At 45.7% G+C, this 19,539-nt stretch overlaps 1 protein-coding gene across 2 annotated transcripts; it reads left to right on the forward strand.

Annotated features, from left to right (window-relative positions):
• Positions 1–10,253: 10,253 nt before the first annotated feature.
• ATXN1L (ataxin 1 like) lies at positions 10,254–18,934 on the forward strand. Of its 2 annotated transcripts, none has more exons than XM_077756358.1 (2): positions 10,254–10,322; positions 11,473–18,934. In XM_077756358.1, the coding sequence occupies exon 2, from the start codon at positions 11,593–11,595 to the stop codon at positions 13,657–13,659; it is 2,067 nt and encodes a 688-aa protein (XP_077612484.1). In that variant the 5' UTR covers positions 10,254–10,322; positions 11,473–11,592; the 3' UTR covers positions 13,660–18,934. The 2 variants fall into 2 exon arrangements, with proteins under 2 accessions (XP_077612484.1, XP_077612483.1); XM_077756357.1 differs by having other exon boundaries at positions 11,476–18,934.
• The last annotated feature ends 605 nt before the right edge of the window (positions 18,935–19,539 follow it).

Raw genomic sequence — 19,539 nt, forward strand, 5'->3', positions numbered from 1 at the left:
AGGCTGGTGATTCATTCTCAAAGTGTCATCCCCAGATCAGCAACACCAGTATCACCCGGGATTCTATTAGAAATGCAGATACTTGGGGCCCACTCCAGAAATACTGAATCAGAAACTCTGGAAGTGAACCCAGCAATCTGTGAACAAGCCTTCCAATTTTGACACCTGTTGAAGGTTAAGAATTGCTCTAGGGGCTGTTTAGTCAGGTAATCTTTGTTTTATCCTTTCAGCTTGCTTTGCTTTTCTAAAATGTCCCATAGTGAACATTTCTTATTTTTGTAATAAAAAGATTATTTAAAAAAGAAGAATAGGGGCACCTGGGTGGCTCAGCCAATTAGTTGAGCATCTGACTGTTGATCTGACCCAGGTCATGGTCTCACTGTTTGTGAGATGGAACCCTGCAGCCTGACGCTGACAGCACATACCCTGCTTGAGATTTTCTCGCTCCCCCTCTTTCTGCCCCCCCATAAATAAATAAGCTTAAAAAAATAAAAATAGAAATAAAGAAGAATGCATCAAGTGCACTACATTTAAAAAACTGTTCTCAGGGCACCTGGGTGGCTCAGTTGATTAAGCATCAGACTCTTGATTTTGGCTCAGGTCATGATCTCAAGGTTGTGAGATCAAGCGCCACATCAGGCTTCATACTGGGTGTGAAGCCTGCTTAAGATTCTCCCTCCCTCTCCCTGTCTCTCTCCCTCTGCCACTCCACTTGTGTGTGTGGGTGTAGGTGTGTGTGTGCACGCACGTGTACACACACATGGTCTCTCTCTCAAATAAAAACTTTGAATATATATAGTTCCAATTAGCCCTGTAACACTTGTGTGAGGTGTTATTTGCATTTTACAGCTGAGAAAATTGAGATTCTAAGAGACTACATGGCTTGCCCGTAGTCCTACAATTAGGAGTAACTGGTTGAATTAGAACATGGCCAAATCTTTACAATGTAAGCTCCTATGCTTTCTTACCATATTATGCCAAAAAAATGAACAAGTAGAGTAATGCCAGAGAGGTAACAAATGTAGCCTGTCCCAGACCAATCCACCTGAGCCTCCAAATTATGTAAACTGTCTCTTCACTGAGTTATACTCACCTTCTAATCAGAAAAGACAGAGTTACTCTCTGCAAGCAAATCTTGACATGAGAATACATTTGAATCTGAAATAAACATAAATCTCAGTGCTTGAAAGGTTGCTTAGCCAAGTGCAAGTAGGAAAATGTTCTCTGCTCTAAACATCACAGGGAAAAAAATTATAGTGGAACTAGACTTGTTTCAGATAAATACTGAACTTTTACACCACTACTATTATTGGCAAACATTTATTGTGTGCCCAGGTTACAGTTTGTGTTACAAATAGAACCCTGGAATGATAGAAAGCCAAGATTATTATCTCCCTTTAAAGAGGAATAAGTTAGGTAAGGGAGGGCTAATTTGCCTTATTTACCTCAAATCACTCAGGCACTCCAAGTTTAAATTTAATTTGTAAAAAGAGGATATAATTTATCTGGATAATAATATGTGTCACTGGATTGCCAGGATCTAATAAAAGGACATGTAAGCATGCAGTTTAAAATTCACAAGTTCAGGATACCTGGATGGCTCAGTTGGTTGACCATCTAACTTCAGCTCAGGTCATGATCTAATGTTTGTGAGTTCGAGCCCACCGTTGGGCTCTGTGATGACAGCTCAGAGCCTGGATCCTGCCTCAGATTCTGTGTCTCCATCCCTCTCTGGCCCTCCCTAACTTGTGCTCTGTCTCTCTCTCTCAAAAATAAATAAACATAAAAACAAATTTAAAAAATAAGATTCAAAAGTTCTGTGTACACTGTCAATATCATCATCATTTTCATGGTAACAATGATGGGTACCATTGGGTTTGCTTAAATTTGATTTTTTTATATGTTTATTTATTTTTGAGAGACAGAGAGACAAAGCAAGAGCAGGGGAGGGCAGAGAGAGAAGGTGACAGAGAATCTGAAGCAGCTCCAGCCTCTGAGCTGTCAGCACAGAGCCCGCCGTGGGGCTCAAACTCACGAAGCGTGAGATCATGACCTGAGCCGAAGTCGGCCACTTAACCGACTGAGCCACCCAAGCGCCCCTAAATTTCATTTGTTTAAGGCATTTTTCTTAGCTCCCTATTACCTAATGGATGCCAAAAAATCTATTTGGAAATTTTAGTAACAGCTACCTCTCCGCCAACAGATTATAGTAATTCAGTAGTAACTAGTGCTATTTATGGAGCACTCAGAAAAGTGCATGCGCATGCAATACTTATTTTACTGAATCCTCCTCATAATCAGAGATCATAGGTTTTTCAGCTTATGGAAGTGTTAATGGCTCATGTGACCCACTGAAATGAGGAAAGAGCAAAAGGCAACAGAAAATAAGTTGGATTTAAAGAAAAAAGGACAAAATTTGTCAGCTACTACCTCCACTCATGCATGGGTGTAATTCTACTTGAGCTGTCACCTGACAGAAGAAATAGCTTTTTTCTTTTCTTTCTTTCTTTCTTTCTTTCTTTCTTTCTTTCTTTCTTTCGTTCTTTCTTTCGTTCTTTCTTTCTTTTGTTCTTTCTTTCGTTCTTTCGTTCTTTCTTTCGTTCTTTCTTTGTGTGTTTGAAGAAAAGGTGAGGAAGCCCTTCCAGAAAAATGTGCCCGCAGCTCAAACTTAATAGCTACTACACATTTGAAGAGGCTTGACTACATAAAGTTCTGTGCTATGGTGAAGAAAAATCCAGTAATCTGGACATTGTTTTACATTTTAAATCTTTGGAAACTTTTTTATTTTTATTTTTTTTAATTTTTTTTTACAAATAGTTTATTGTCAAATTAGTTTCCACATAACACCCAGTGCTCATCCCCACAAGTGCCCTCCTCCATGTGGAAACTTTTTTAAATTATACTTTTTATTCTGGGATAATTGTAGATTCACATGCAGTTTGTAAGAAGCAATACAGAGATCCAGAACACTCTTTACTTAGTTTCTGGCAGTGGTAACATTTTGCAAAACCATAATAATGATATTGATACAATCAAGATACAGAACAGTCTTTGGAAACTTTTACATGTGAAAGTATTTAAAAAGTAATAAATAAAATGTATTTATTTTTGAGAAAGAAAGAGACAGAGTGTGAGCAGGGGCGGAGCAGAGAGAGCGACACACAGAATTTGAAGCAGGCTCCAGGCTCTGAGCTGTCAGCACAGAGCCTAACGTGGGGCTCTAACTCACAGAGCATGAGATCATGACTAAGCCAAAGTCGGTCGCCTAACCAACTGAGTCACCCAGGCGCCCCTTAAATGATTTTTTTAAGTTTATTTATTTATTTTGAGAGAGAGAGTGGGAGCACAAGTGGGGGAGGGGCAGAGATAGAAGGAGAGACTCTCAAGTAGGCTCAGTGCCATTAGCACAGAACCTGATGCAGGGCTTGAACTCACAAACCGTGAGATCATGACTTGAGCCAAAACCAAGAGTCAGGACGCTTAACCAACTGGGCCATCTAGGCTCCCCAAACTTTTAAATGATTTGATCACTATAATAATCATTTCCACAAGTCAGAAACATTCCTTGGAATTCTAAAACTGCTAAGTAATGTCTTAGAGATACATGGGGTGTGGGAAGGTAGTGCTCAGTGATGAGACGCAGCATAATAAGCTGAGTATTTACTCACTTTTCTTTTTTTCCAGGAATTTTAGGCAATTGGCAACCTGCCGCAAGTTGACCTGAAGGTGATCAGCTTTGAAGGCAGAGGTGAACATGATTTCACCACGAGGCACCGCAGGCAGCTCGCAAATCACCTTGCTGAGCCAGTTTTGCAGAGAAAGTTATCAGTGTCATGGGGGCATTAGTTTTTCCACATTTACTTTATTCATTCAATAGGCCTCTGTAAGGAATTTCTGGTTGTTTGGCAATGGACTAAATGTACTTGCTTCTCTGTGGCCCAATTCTCCATATACAACTCTTGCAATTCAAATAAGCATTAGGTTTCCCTCAGTGTATTCCAGTAGTCAGTTGTTCTGACTGCAACTTTTCAGAGTTCTGCAGGAAGTTTCTGACAAAAATGAAAGCCTTTGGCAAGTGTTTGAGGAAGTAGACAACAGATCGAGATTCCCCTCCCCAAGGGATATATAGTCACTTATGGAGAGATTCCAAGACCTCCTTGTAAATAAAATATTAATGAATTTGAAAGGGAGGTCCCCACTGGAATCAGGAGAGGGCACATAACATTAAAAGCATTTGGAAGGACACCTGGGCGGCTCAGTCAGTTAAGCATCTGACTTCATCTCAGATCATGATCTCATGGTTTATGGGTTTGAGCCCCTCATCAGGCTCTGTGCTGACAGCTCAGAGCCTGGAGCCTGCTTCAGATTCTATGTCTCCCTCTGTCTCTCTCCCTTCTCCGCTCACACTCTGTCTCTCTCTCTATATATATATATCTCAAAAATAAATAAACATTAAATTTTCTTAAATAAAAATAAAAGCATGTGGAAATAAAGACAGAATTGTTCAGAGAAGTAGATAAAACAGAAGCTTGAAAACTGCATATTTCTATATTTGGATATCTAGAAAAGCTTTTGAAAAATAATCTAATACCAGGCACCAGCACATTTCTAGGGAAAGCTAAATCTGCTAAGTATTTCTAGAATTTCAACCTATGCTTCAGATTAATTGTTGTTTCTGCCATTGGAATCCAAAGACAGTTCTTGCATGCTGAAACATACAAGGAAAAAGATGGTACCTTATGAAAAAAGCCATCTATTCCTCTTGTTATGACACATGGAGTTTCCCATATTGCCAGTACTTTTCTCTGATTTGATTCCTTAATGTCAAAAAAAGAGTTGGGATAGTTGTCTGAACTTCCCCCACCGTACTACTGGTCTAGAAAAATCACCAATGAGGAACTAAGCAATACCGAGAGAGCTGGTTTGAAACTCTTGCCTGCTTCGGGAGAAGAATAACCAGCTCAGCAGGGTTTTGTGGTCACTGTTGTTTTCCTTCCAAAAGAGTAGCTCAAACTCTCCCATCACACAAATTCAATCTACACACATCAAAGAAATTCAATGGGAATCCAAGGAAAGAGAAGAGGTAGACAAAACAGACCGAAGTATAACTTTTTGGTTCCTAAATGTCTCAACTACTTTTAAAATGTTCCTTTCATGGGGGCAGGAGAGATTTTTTTTCTTAAATGAAAATAAATAGGGGCACCTGGGTGGCTCAGTCAGTTGAGCGTCTGACTTCGGCTCAAGTCATGATCTCACGGTTCGTGGGTTCGAGCCCCGTGTAGGGCTCTGTGCTGACAGCGTGGAGCCAGGAGCCTGCTTTGGATTCTGTGTCTTCCTCTCTCTCTGTCCCTCCTCCACTCATCCTCTGTTTCTCTCTGTCTAAATAATAAATAAACATTAAAAAAAAATCCTTTCACTTCATCACTTCTTAAAATCCCATGGGAATTAAACAAACAAACTTGATGAAAGAATGAAGGACTTTCAGATGAGAGAGACTGAAAACAGGTAATAAATAGGCAAAACTGGAGTAGAAATGAGGAATTGGGAGCAAAAAATATTAGCAGGAAGAGTCTCCTAGTTTGAGATATCTTTTTGAAATTTCATTCAAGAACTATTTTTTGAGCCAGCTACAGTGAATAAGACCAGGGGTTTACTTACTATAAATAACTTATATAGAGAATGATCCAGATTCCAGACAATAATGATCCAGATTCCAGACAATAATACAGATTGTTTGAGAAATGAGGTAACTTTTGGTTATTTTAATGTCTTAGGTCTAAAAACTGGGTTAGTTTATTTATCACCAACATTCCTGTCAAACTGTCTCTATGGAGCTTCCTACCGTCAATATGTACAACCAGAGAAATGAAGATTGCTTGGAGTTCTAGAAGAGGATACAGCAGAGATCTCTTTTGGGACTGCAGCAGCAAACCAGGAAATCACCTGTGTCTCACGAATCAGAACATCCTGTGTTGTTGCTTTAATCAGATACGCCTTTGCACTATGTAATCATGTTAATGGCTGGTAGCCAAAATATCCTTTTTGTTTGCACCTAACTGTGTCTGTTCTTTCAATTTTGTCTGAAACACCAGCTCTCTGAGAATGTCTCTTGATCTGGGAGAAAATGGCTATCCTTGAATACACCTGGATGATCTACGGGTCTCTATCTTGGCTGTTTTTTTAAAATACTGTTTTGAATCTATTGGTATGGAAAAAATTGGCAAAGACAGCAGTATGTGTATCATTTTCATTTTACTTATTTTTTAAAGATGTTTTATTTATTTCTGAGAGAGAGACAGCGTGAGCAGGGGAGGGTCAGAGAGAGAGGGAGATATAGAATCTGAAACAGGCTCCAGGCTCTGAGCTGTCAGCACAGAGCCCGATGCGAACCGTGAGATCATGACCTGAGCCGAAGTAGGGCACTTAACTGACTGAGCCACCCAGGCGCCCCTCATTTTCATTTTAAAAAGAGTATAGGCTTATTTATTTGTCTTGGCAGTTTTAATGTCAATTTAGTGAGCTAAGCAATGAACTAGAAAACCAGAATGCCAGTTAGTGCTAAAACAGACCACAGGACTTCCTTCTTGGCCAAACTGAGAGAGAAGGCAACTGTCATGAATAACACTAAAATCCTCGAAGCACAGCCCTCTGCTGGTTTAGATGGCTACAGATCAGTAGCTTCACTGTTTCACCCACTGGTGCAAGGTATGTGTGTGTGGCAGGGGAGGTTCAATGATTTCGATAATCTTTGTGCCCATCCAGGTGAGAGAATACCAAAATTGAGGTCTACTGAATCCCTAGAAAAAAATCTTACAGACCGTATACTCTATCTGTATTTTAACTTAGTCATCTTAGTATTTCTAGATAATATTCTCATAAAAAATCCAAACAATAAGTCCCTTGTGTATCTTTTGGTTACCACCCAATGCCACTTTCCTCTCCCAAGATAACCAATGTTAACTAGTTGTTACATATCCTTCCATTCCTTTTCTGTATAAATACATAAATATGACTTTATATATGTTATGTTTCACATTAAATACATTGTACATATTTGCTTATATTTTCACTTAAAATGTTTATAGAGAGCTCTTTTATCTACATTTTACTATCACGCCTTCATCTAACTTAAGCGCCTCATTTTTCAGAAGTGGAAACCCAAATCTAAAGTAGTAAAATGAGGGGTGCCTGAGTGGCTCAGTTGGTTAAGCGTCCGACTTCAGCTCAGGCCACGATCAGTTTGTGAGTTTGAGCTCCACGTCTGTACTGATAGCTCAGAGCCTGAAGCCTGCTTTGGATTCTGTGTCTCCCTCTCTCTCTGCCCCTCCCCTGCTCACACTGTCTCTTCTCGCTCTCAAAAATAAATAAACTTTTAAAATAACTTTTAAAAAATAAAGTAGTAAAATGACTTTCTCCTAAGGTCAGATAGCTACAGAGTAGGGACCAGAGCCCAGCCAGTACTTTTAAAATCAAACAAATCAATCGTTATTTGGTGAACAGAGTTTGCAAAAACTGAAAGGGAAAAAATCCGCTCAGAATCCAATCTGTCCAACAGTTAAACTTAATTTTTTCCCTCAGGTTTGTTTTTGTCTGTATGCAGAACTACTTTTTTACACAGTTGTAATCAGAGCACAAATTTGACTGGCTTTCACGTTTTGTTAATCAGATGTTTATGTTACTACGAAGATGCTTAGTTAATTGGCAATGAATGGTGACTTAATATTTAATAGAGTAGTCAAGTCCTCTTCCCACTAAATCAAGCTCCTTTCCACTGAACTAACCCCCTTTCTCTCATCCTTCAAGTTCCTACCACCTGCTTCACCTTCCCCTAGATCCTGGGTCCGGTCCATTCTCATGCCCCTGGAAGCCATTTCTCAACTCAAAGAGCTCCCATCTCCACCCTGGGTTTCTAGGGGAATCATCTTACTCTCCTGGCCAGGGGTCTCCTCGGAATTCCCCGTCCCAAAAGAAGACTTCACAAGTCGGGCCTGGGAAATCCAGGACATGAAGGTCGCTATTAGCCACGCCCCAGGCTCTGTTTGGGAAACCCCAGAATTTACAAGAGGACCGACGTTGCAGGGGTCATGGTGGGGTCAGGGTGAGAGGGCTGGCCCAGCCTTCTTCACGTGACCCTGTTTCCCCAAGGGAGGAATTCATTTTCCCACCAGAGGGGGCGCTGGGGGCGAGGGGTGAGTGGGGGCAGGGGCCGGTTCCCTCCCTTCCCGGGTACTCCTGGGTGTCGCTCCTGGGCCCGGGCCCTGACGCCATCTGCCTGCGACGGGGGCGGAACGCACTTGACGCCATCTCCGGGCGCCCGGCTGGGGGGGCGCTGGGTGTGGGGCGGCTCCGGGGCCGGGGATGGCGGCGGCCGCGGCCGCGGCGGCTCNCCCTTGGGCCGGCCTCCCTGAGGCCAAGCAGGCCTGGGCTCGAAGCTCTGGAGGAAGTGGCCTCCTGGAGCCCATTGCCCCGCCGGACCGGGGCCCGAGAACCGCGAACCCGGGGAGCGAAGGAGGCCGCGCCTAGAGTCCCGCGCGCTTTTCTCCGGCCCGGCCCAGAAGGCGGCCTCAGGCCCTGGAGCCCCCGCGGCTGTGTCTCGAGGGCCGGGGTGTCCCAGTCTTCGGGGCGGGAAGGGGCCCCCAAACAAGGAAGCATCGTCTGCGGGGCCTTGCCCCAGCCCCTCTGCTTGAAGGGTCGGCCCCCCACCCCTAAACGTTGAATTCCTAATTTCGAGTCGTAGCCTTGCTGAAGCAAGGATTGCAGGATCACGAGAAGCCATAACCCGTAGTCTCTTCCAAGCCCCACTGTTTTCTGGCGGGCGCACCTCTCGCCGTCACCGAATTTTGGGCTCAGTCTCTTGATTCTGGACTCTGGCAACGTTGGCAGCTCTCCGGGACGGTCCCCCCTCCCCGTTAGCTCGGTCAGGGTCACAAGCCGCGTCTCCACGCTGAGAAGTCCTCTTTGAGCCCCTCCTGAAGCCGACGTTTCAGATTCCGAAATGTGTTTTCCGTTGTGGGAACCTGGTGCACAGGCTTGGCTCTTTGCTGGCATTCCCTCACCTTTTGCCTCTTGTAGTTCTTTTCGTAGGCCGCGTTTGGCTAACCTAGAGGCAAGTTTTCCTTAAGGTTTTAGTTGCAGGAAGCAAAGATCATTGAGGGATTGGAGATGTGACCCCAATTTCTGTTGTGAATGAGGGAGAGAAAGCTAATTGCCTTTCAGCTGGAACTGAAGCTGGCGAAGAGATGCAGGACTTGTGCCCACTGTGTAATTTGTGTTTATGAAACTGAGAATTTTTCCTCCCAGGTTTCCCTGTCGGATCACCTTTTCTTGTACGTACACACCTTGCCACCCGATTAAGAGATAAATGTTGCCTTCAGTTTGGTTAGAGGCTTGCAGTTCTGAAGGACTTGAACAGGACAGTGGGTGGTTTCTCAGAGTACTGGTCGGTATTACTTTAGCTGTTTTGAGAGATTAAGGTTCTGTTCTTCGGTGCTGATGTTACTGGCATGTGTAGATTCAGATATTGAGAGCTTAGTGCCAGTTTCCCCATTGTTAGCTACATGAGGACCAAGGCAGTGTTTTCATTTTCTTTCACATCTGATTCATCATTTGGTATGAAGTTGTCACTTAGAACCTTTTACACACACACACACACACACACACACACACACACACACAGGATCCTGGGTTTTTTTTACCCTGAAAATCACTTAATGAGGCTTCCCCTTGAGTGACTCCCCCTTGACCTCTTTTTCTGCCCCAGAAACATAAATAATTGTTCTTTTTCTCTAGTGCCACTTTTGTCATTTAAATAACCTCTACATCTGTTTTCATCATCCCTGAATAAACGTGAAACCATTGCAGTTGATCTTTTCGTCTTCCCATTGATCACATGGGAATAATGTTGAGTCTTCCATTTTTGGTTGTGCATTTACTGAAATTGGGACTGGAAGTAAATTTAATCTTTGAGAATGGATATAGGTAGAGAATGAAGAAGATGATATTAAGGAAAAAACAAAATTAAACAATTTTTTTCAGGATGTCTTCCTACAAATTAGAGCTTAAGACATAGCTTTTTCTTTATTCAAAGGCCTAGACACTCTAGATAAATGTGCTGTTACCTCAGGAGCAGAGGATGAGGCAGGAATTTGTGGACTCAAATGTTTTTGTGGCTTTAGAATTACCTTTCTTGATGACTCAGGGGAAAGTGAGAGTCTAGGCTCCTGCTTACTCCTACTTACTGTTTCTGTCTTGTAGGCTCCCAAGGCAGTGGGGAGGACACTGCTTCTTACTACAGCGGCTCAGAGGCACCACTGGAAGCTCAGGTAATAACAGGAGCTTTGGATACCTTGTTGCAGAAAAAGCGTCTGGCATTCAAGAGTCAAAAAACAGAACACAGTGTGATACCCAGATCTAAAGAACTGGAGCCTTGATTGGAAGAAATAGGTGACCAAGTTCATATGTATTGAAATGTTCAGACCAAAAGGATACTTTATGACAATGGACAAAAGCACGTATGAAAGGTGACAGTGAGAGAAAGGGCAGAGAGAACTTTTTATGAATGATTTAGACCTTAGATAGTAATAAACAGGCATGTTTGGAGGACTGGAGCCAGAATTTTAGGAAGTTGTGCCTAGAGCAGACCTACAATGGAAAAGGAACCATTGGCAAAAGAAAATACACAGGACAATAGAAAGAGAATGAATGAAGAAAGTTCACTGAAGATGGCCAGTGAGAAGAAAAGAGGTCTTTCCAGACTAGGGGTAAAAAGTGAGGTCAGAAGAGTTTTGTTGCTCTTTAGGGAGGAGGAGAAACAGATAAATTATGGAACACACTAGTACAATCAGTCTCCCCATAGGGCCCAAGTTTGAATGTAGTATTTCATAAGGCAAAGAAGACACTATTTTTCATTGGTACCTGTGTCTTTGAGATTGTGGTGATAGGAGGCAAAGGAGGATGAGAGTTTAGCCAGGTCTAGGGTTGGGGGGTTGGGAAAAGGTGAGATCATAACCCAAATTAGGCTGGGGAAAGGAAGCAAGGATGAGGTCATATGTTCAGGAAAGAAGATAGTGCGGTAGTTGTTGGTGACAAAAGGAGAAGCTTAGGAAAAAGAACCAGCAGCAATGACCATGTGGTCAAATCTTCTTAGGGAGGAAGGCTGGGAAGAGTCAAGGTCCCTGTCAAGGCACAACTAATCATGAAGATGTTGGTCTCTCTGGGGTTGTAGATCCCACAGGTTATTTACGCATCGTTGAGTGTTTATTCTTGTAGCTGTCTGTAGTTTTTCTGTTTGTTTCATGTTCTGGGCTGAATGGATGAGAGTAGTGGCATCCTTGTGTGCCCCTTTCTCATACATTTTTTTTTCTCCCAGCAGCCCCCTTTGTAACATCTTCCTCCACGGGCACGGTTTCTCCTACTTCCTTTGACTTGGTTCACCCCTAGGTTACTTTTCTTTGCTTCTGATTTGTTCCCTAGCAGATGTGGGCGCCCCAGCCAGCAGCAGAGAGGGGTGCAGGGGAGCCACAGAGAAGCCCCTTCTGATGCCCCAAGGAGCAAGCCAACCCCTTCCAGGCTCCAGGAACACCACAAAGCAATATGAAACCTGTTCATGAGAGGAGTCAGGAATGCCTTCCACCAAAGAAACGAGACCTCCCCGTGACCAGCGAGGATATGGGGAGAACTACCAGCTGCTCAACTAACCACACACCCTCCAGTGATGCCTCTGAATGGTCCCGAGGGGTTGTGGTGGCCGGGCAGAGCCAGGCAGGAGCCAGAGTCAGCCTGGGGGGTGATGGAGCTGAGGCCGTCACTGGTCTGACAGTGGACCAGTATGGTATGCTGTATAAGGTGGCTGTGCCACCTGCTACCTTCTCCCCAACTGGCCTCCCATCTGTGGTGAACATGAGCCCCTTGCCCCCCACATTTAATGTAGCGTCTTCACTGATTCAACATCCAGGAATCCACTATCCCCCAATCCACTATGCTCAACTCCCATCCACCTCTCTGCAGTTTATCGGGTCTCCTTATAGCCTTCCCTATGCTGTGCCACCTAATTTCCTACCAAGTCCCCTCCTTTCTCCTTCTGCCAACCTCGCCACCTCTCACCTTCCACACTTTGTGCCATATGCCTCACTCCTGGCAGAAGGAGCCACTCCTCCCCCCCAGGCTTCCTCCCCAGCCCACTCATTCAACAAAGTCCCTTCTGCCACCTCCCCACCTGGGCAATTGCCACATCACTCGAGTACTCAGCCACTGGACCTTGCTCCAGGCCGGATGCCCATTTATTATCAGATGTCCAGGCTACCTGCTGGATACACTTTGCATGAAACTCCTCCAGCAGGTGCCAGTCCAGTTCTTACCCCTCAGGAGGGCCAGTCTGCTCTGGAAGCAGCTGCTGCCAATGGACAGAGACAGCGAGAACGAAACTTAGTAAGACGGGAGAGCGAAGCCCTCGACTCCCCCAACAGCAAGAGTGAAGGCCAGGGACTGGTACCAGTGGTAGAATGTGTGGTGGATGGACAATTGTTTTCAGGTTCTCAGACTGCACGGGTGGAGGTGGCGGTGCCGGCACACCGAGGGACCCCAGACACCGACCTTGAGGTCCAGCGGGTGGTTGGCGCTTTAGCTTCTCAGGACTATCGTTTGGTGACGGCTCAGAGGAAGGATGAGCCCAGCCCTCTCAACCTGTCCCATCATACACCCGACCATCAGGGTGAGGGACGAGGGTCAGCCAGGAACCCAGCAGAAATGGCCGAGAAAAATCAGGCCCGAGGGTTCTACCCTCAATCCCATCAGGAACCGGTGAAACATAGACCTTTACCCAAAGCAATGGTTGTAGCCAATGGCAACCTGGTGCCCACTGGAACTGACCCAGGTCTGCTACCCGTGGGCTCGGAGATCCTGGTGGCATCAAGTTTGGACATGCAGGCCAGAGCCACCTTCCCAGATAAGGAGCCAACGCCACCCCCCATTACCTCCTCCCACGTGCCCTCCCATTTCATGAAAGGCGCCATCATCCAGCTGGCTACAGGGGAGCTGAAGCGGGTGGAGGACCTCCAGACCCAGGACTTTGTGCGCAGTGCCGAAGTGAGCGGGGGGCTAAAGATTGACTCTAGCACGGTTGTGGACATTCAGGAGAGCCAGTGGCCTGGATTTGTCATGCTGCATTTCGTGGTTGGTGAGCAGCAGAGCAAAGTGAGCATCGAGGTGCCCCCTGAGCACCCCTTCTTTGTATATGGCCAAGGCTGGTCCTCCTGCAGCCCCGGGCGGACTGCACAGCTCTTCTCTCTGCCCTGCCATCGGCTGCAGGTGGGAGATGTCTGCATCTCTATCAGTTTACAGAGCTTGAACAGTAACTCAGTTTCTCAGGCTAGCTGTGCTCCCCCAGGCCAGCTGGGTCCTCCCCGAGAAAGGCCTGAGAGGACAGTCTTGGGACCCAGAGAGCAATGTGACAGTGAGGGGAAGAGCCAGCCTCCAGGTGAGGGCTCCCAAATGGTAGAGCCCTCGCAGCCGGAGCCTGGTGCTCAGGCCTGCTGGCCAGCCCCAAGCTTCCAAAGATACAGCATGCAAGGGGAGGAGGCACGGGCTGCGCTGCTTCGTCCCTCTTTCATTTCACAGGAGGTAAAGCTGTCCATCGAAGGGCGTTCCAATGCAGGAAAGTGAACCTCTCTCCCAGACCAGGACTGGGGCTTCACCCCAGCGCTGGGCCTCACCGTGAGCAGGCAGAGGATTTGCACATGCCGAGCAGGGAATGGCTGTCTTGGCAGTGAGATTGGGGGGAAAGAGGAGGCATGAAGGCAGCCTCCCAAGGCAGGGTCTGTTGCTCATTACCCCATGGCAGCCTTTCAGGACAGTCCCAGAGGGTGCTGCGATGGGGAGCAGCAGGCTTAAGCCAAGGAAGGATGGGGGTGCACACAGGATAAGAAACATTCCAAATATCAGGGCCTCCCTGTTCTTTCCGCCCCATCCCTAGCTCCTGCAAGGGGAAAGTCAGGCTTTTGGGGGCAGGTGGCAGAGGGAGGGAGCAAAGAAAGAGCCAAAAATGATGATCCACAGCTTATAGTAGCAGTTCAACTGTCTGAAGTTTTTTTCCTTTCTTTTTTGTGGTGGGAGGGCAGGAAGCCCCATGATTGGGATTAAAGGGTTCCCTCCCAGAACTCTTCTTTTGAGAGCTGTGCACTTTAAAGGGTGATTTTGTTACAGATGTCTGTGGGTTTGTGGGGGAGGAGCACTCATCTACAGGACTCGGCTCGATCCTGTGCTTCAGCCCTTTCCCATCTCCCCACCATTCCTCCCACAAGGCGTCTAGCACCAGGAGAGAGAGAAACCCCTCCAGGCTTCAGAGTGAAGTACTGCTTTGGCGGGGACCCAGTTAGGGGACTTTGGGAGAAAGACCTGATGGACAGGTGACCGGGCTCTAGGGAGGGCTTCTGGAAAGGTAGCTGACCTAACAAAGCTCCTCCTACCCAGCATGCCAGACCTACTTCGAAATTGTACTGAATTTCTAGTTGGTAATGGTGACTTTTGAAAGAACCAGTGGACCTTTTTACCCAGTCCCCTATTCTCTTCCTCCGTCTATGTTGTGCCTAAGTGCCTGCGCTGCCCCCACCCTTCTGCTCCCCTAACCTCTGCATGGTGTCTTGACCTGGGCCTGACTTGTAGCTGCACTGCCTTTCCCCTTCTGCAAAATTGCTTCTGTCTACTCTGACCAAGACCTCTAGTTTTTGGTGTGTAGGGGTCTCTCTGATTTTCTTTTCAGTTACATTTCCTGTTTTTAAAAACTCATGGAGAATCATGTCTCCTCCTCTTCTGCAGCTGAACAGCTTGGTAGAGAAACAAGAAGGGAACTGTGCTCTGGGTCAGGGCAAATACACCTGGCTGGGCAGTGCCCATCCTGGTGTTTTTACACAGCCCCTGCTATCTTATTCCACTTCCTGTCAGCATTCAGGCTTCTCTGAACCATCCCCTTCCATAGCCAGCTCTAAGGTTCTGGGATAGTCTTGATAAGTTTCCAGTACCTGAAGTCTCCTAGACTTCATTTTGTGGTAGAGAATTCCTCTGCAAAGAGCATTCTTAATCTTAGTTGCATTTGTTCCCTTGTGTCTTAAGCTCACATTTTCTTCACAACTTTTAGCATCAGCTTGGACTGTGGGTTTCCACTGGGTATTGAGAATTAGGCTCCCCCACCAGCTTTCAGGTGGGTGGGTGGGTTTTTTGTTTGTTTTTCAGGGGTCTTCAGACTCTTGAAGCAACTCAGGGTATTGTCCACCCAGCTCTCTGGTGAGGCTTCTCCCAGCATATGATCCTGGCATTTCCTTTAGAAATGTACTTTGACTGGCCAAGGCCTTGCCTGTCATCAGGAGTCCCAAACCTCTGAGGTCTGATCTCTGCTCTGCCAAGGACTTCAGGCAAGTCTTGTGACCTCTCGCTCTTTCACTTCCTCCCCAGCTGCCAAATGGGGATAAATAATCTTACCTACCTCCTGGGGGGAGGGGGAGTTCTGAGAATGGAGTCATTCTTAGTGTTCAGGTGCTAAAGGTTGTTCTCCTGGGGGAACTAAGTGACTGAGACTGGCTTGTTTGCTCCAAGCCCTATATGCTACTGTTTCATTCCCAGAAAGCAATTACTTTGTCGGTCAGGTTTTAGGGGCCCATCCAAAGGAAGCTGCTGACCTGACTGTGAGTGCTTAAGTGTCCAGGTCACCTCAGAACCAAACACCAACTGTGTGTGGTGAACACTCAGCCTTGTATGCATGTGGGATCATCACCTTTCCCTTTCTCTGTCCCCCGTTTTCTCTGAATGCTGCTTTCTCTGGTTTGTTTCCTACAGAGGAGGCCTGTGGGAATAAGTCTTGAGGAATCCTCTCAAGATGACAGCCCCAGGAGAAGGCTTCATCTCTGACTGTTCGGTGGTCAACTCATTCCTAGGGATTATTGTTTGCACGGGTTTCTCAGAAACATCCTTCCTCATAGGAAGGCTCACCAACTGAGTACAGTGGCATGCACACAGTAGACACTCAAGAAGTGTTCCCTGAGGACACCAATTGAGCTTTCTCCTTGCGGGAGCAAAGGTACATCCATCCAGATACGGTAGTTTAAATCAAGTAACCCTCCACTTCCCAGCCTGGTAATTTCCACTGAATCCTGGAAAGAGAAAATCTTGTGCACATTGGCAAGTTGGGCCCTGACCTTTCTGCTGCTGTTCCTCTTCTGTCTCTTGCTGGTGAAGGAATATCAGCAGCTCTTCTAGTACCATGTCATGTGTATGGAATATATTAATACTGTTTTGCAAAGCTGCAGAGGTGTCTTTTGTCAAGTATGGGCTCCCAGTAAAAGAGGCTCTGTGCTCTAAATCTTGGTCAGAGCTGTGGCATTCTACTTGCCTTTTCCTTCTGGTTCAGTCTTTTCTTCCAGGCATGAGAAATAACAGGAGCCTGTGGTATATCTGTTCTTCCTTAAAGGAATTTCATAGGTTTGCAAGAGGCCTAAAAGCAGTTTGGGGATAGTGAGCATTTTAGTGGAAGCTGTCAGCTTTTTGGGAAATGGGCAGTTGAAGAAGGCCAGAGCCTTGTCAGTGGTAGAAGATTCCCAGAGTTTAGGAATAGAAAGGAGGACTGCTAACTCGCACTGAACAGGAGTGGCTATACCGATTTGGGAGGTAGAGTGACCAGGTAAAGGATGAGTAATACGTCCAAGTCTTGGATCATCATTCCTATTAAGATTATTAAGATTAATGTACATTGTGGGGGGGCATGGAGGGTGATGGCATGGGGGAAGGGAATTCAGGGCTGAATGCTTGTACCCAAGGGGAGGGCCCCTGGCAGATCTGGACTGACCCTTCTATACTCTTGGTCCCAGTCGGTCTTAACACCAAGGGCTTTGGTTTATGCTGCTTTGCCACTGCTGCTGTCTGCTCACTGTCCTGCCTGCTGCCTTTTCTAGCTCCCTGTCCTTCCATGTCTGACCACAGAGAGGAAATCCAGGCATCCTGTCCATTCTTACCTTTGCAAGTGTTAATTCATAGCAAAGTCAAAGGGATAGTATGAAATGCTGCTGGTGGGCTGGTGAATCCAAAGGGATATGGCTTCAGTGCTTGCTGGGAGCCCTTTGGCTCCAAACACCTGACTGTCTTGAGGGAGAAGCAAGCAGGTCTTATTAGTGGGCATTTTCTATGTATTAACCGCTTTCCTTTGTGGTATCTTGTATCCTGTTTTTAAAATAAATGATGAGGAACTGGGTTAGGGCCTGTGTCAGCATCCTAGGGAGGTTCATCTGGCTCCAGTTAAATGGATTCTGGGACTGGAGAGGGTTTAAAGTTTGACTGAAATAGCCCCTCTGTGGATTTAGTTTTACTAGTGGACATCATAGAAGATAAACAGGGTGGTGATATGATTTAAACCTGCGACAAGCAGGCACATTGGAGAGGTGAACGATCACACTGGAGATGAAGGGTGGACGTGGGTTGACTGGGAAAGGGCCCGGGTCCATTGGAGTAAAGATACCTAATTAACTGAATTGGCCATGGAGATTAAGAGCAAAGTAAATCGGGTAGAGGCCAAGTTTTAGGGAGACTTCCTGGCCTCCTAGGGCTAAGTTTACTAAACCACACTGAAGCTACAATACTTTCCAGATGGGAAAAAGTGTACACTACAGTTGAAGAGCTGGACTGTAAGGTGGATGTTGACCAGGAACCTATTAGCCCTTTGCTGGGAAGCCGTCACCGTCCAGCTTCCCTGGGCTAGGGAAGGCCTCCCACATTATGCAATAATAAAATAAGCATCTGGGTCTTTGCAGCTATCAGTTGCTCTTTCAACTCTAGGGTCCGTCTTTGGGCCAGAAACCCGGTCTGGGCCTGGGATAACACTGGCCCTCGATGCTAGAGTTGACTGCACTCTCTCCTTACCTGCAGACTATGCACAGTGCCTGGGGTGGAAGGAGGAGAGCTGGTGCAGTTTGCCCTGCTGAGCCTCCCCAGCAGGGACAGTAGTAATAAATGCACTTTTCACACTAAGGTTTCTTTATTAGTTCTCCTGTTAAGCCTAGATCCTCCCCCGGTAGATTGCAAACTCAGTCTGTGTGACCCCAAAGCCATTCTACTGCAGATGCCCAGCAGTGAAGATGGCCTCAAATTGGGTTCCTGTCTGCAGTGTGTATGGCAGCAGCCCATGTGCCTTTACCTATTGTCAAACTTGCAAGCATTTATTTCTGTCTTTATGATTGTCACGGGGACTGAGGTTCTTCAGAGAGGGAGCTGGTGACACAGTGGTTTTACACCCACTCCCTAGACAGGGAGTTTGCACGTGGTTGTGAGCTGTGAGTGGTTAGTGCATTGCTGGTATTGCTGAAGGCAGGGTGCATCCCTCATTTGCTTGATACTCACACTCAAGAGAATATAAATTGTGTTTGGAAGAGACTGACTGTACTCGTGGCAAACTTGAAGTATTAAAATAAGGCTGTCCCCTACAACCTTCCTAGTCACACACAGGATCCCTGTAGCCAAAACAGTATATGTTCCAGCTGCAGAGAGCAGACTGCTCTCAGCTTGCACAGCACCTTAGGGGAGGGAAGAATATATGGATAGGGAATGGGGTGGAGAAAGGAAAGCGGGAATGTTGTCAACCAGGTGGCTTTAGGGTCCTGAGGAGTAAAAAAAGGATGGCACTGGGGAGGTCTGGATGGATCTGATTTGTGTAGGAGTTCCCTGTAGATAAATTACTGATCCCCCAACTACTATCCCCAGTATGTAATGGCTGAATTAATATGTAATCAACTGCATTGTATCTAAAGCCTTAGAACTAGTCAGGTGCTCCCCCCACCCAGTACCATTTCTTACCCTCTAATCCTACCTGATCTTTAACAAAGCATTAATAATTCTAAGGATAATCTCTATTTTGTTGTGCTTTTTTGTAACTGTTTTAAATAAATCAATTTGTACTGTATATTTGTACTTTTGTGAGATCCTTTTTGCTGTTTTACCATTTTAAGTCTCTGTACTTGGCTACACACAGATTGTATTTTTATTGTTAATGCTCTTCTTATGGATACCTGCATTTAACTTGTGGACTATGTAAACACAATATATATCAATATCTATATATCTATATATCTATCTATATAAACTACTAGCTTTTCCTTCTGGTGTTTGCGCCTTCTTCTTATCCCAGCCTTAGATGGTGGCTGCTGGGTGGGGGATAGCTTATGGGAGAGCTTGTAATATAGCAAAGGGTTCCCATCTTTATATGGTGGGCTCTGAGCAGATTGTGCAGGCTGGTCCTGAAGCATGTCTGCACGTTCTGTTGGAGTATTTTTCAGTAATGCAGAAGTCTACCTTTACACTTAGATGTTCGCATGATCAATCACAAGGACTTATAGACACCCTCACTGCTGGCCTTTTCTCCAATTCTTTTCTCTCCTTGGGAATATTGCCAGAAATTGCTGGAATACATCAGCAGCAATTATATCTACTGCTTCTAACTTAGAAAGCTTGCCAGTAGTAGGAGGTGAAACACTCAGGTGCATGATTGTGATTCAGATACATTTATTG

This window comes from Crocuta crocuta, unplaced genomic scaffold (assembly GCF_008692635.1).
Source record: "Crocuta crocuta isolate KB4526 unplaced genomic scaffold, BGI_CrCroc_1.0 scaffold388, whole genome shotgun sequence".
Lineage (NCBI taxonomy): Eukaryota > Metazoa > Chordata > Mammalia > Carnivora > Hyaenidae > Crocuta > Crocuta crocuta.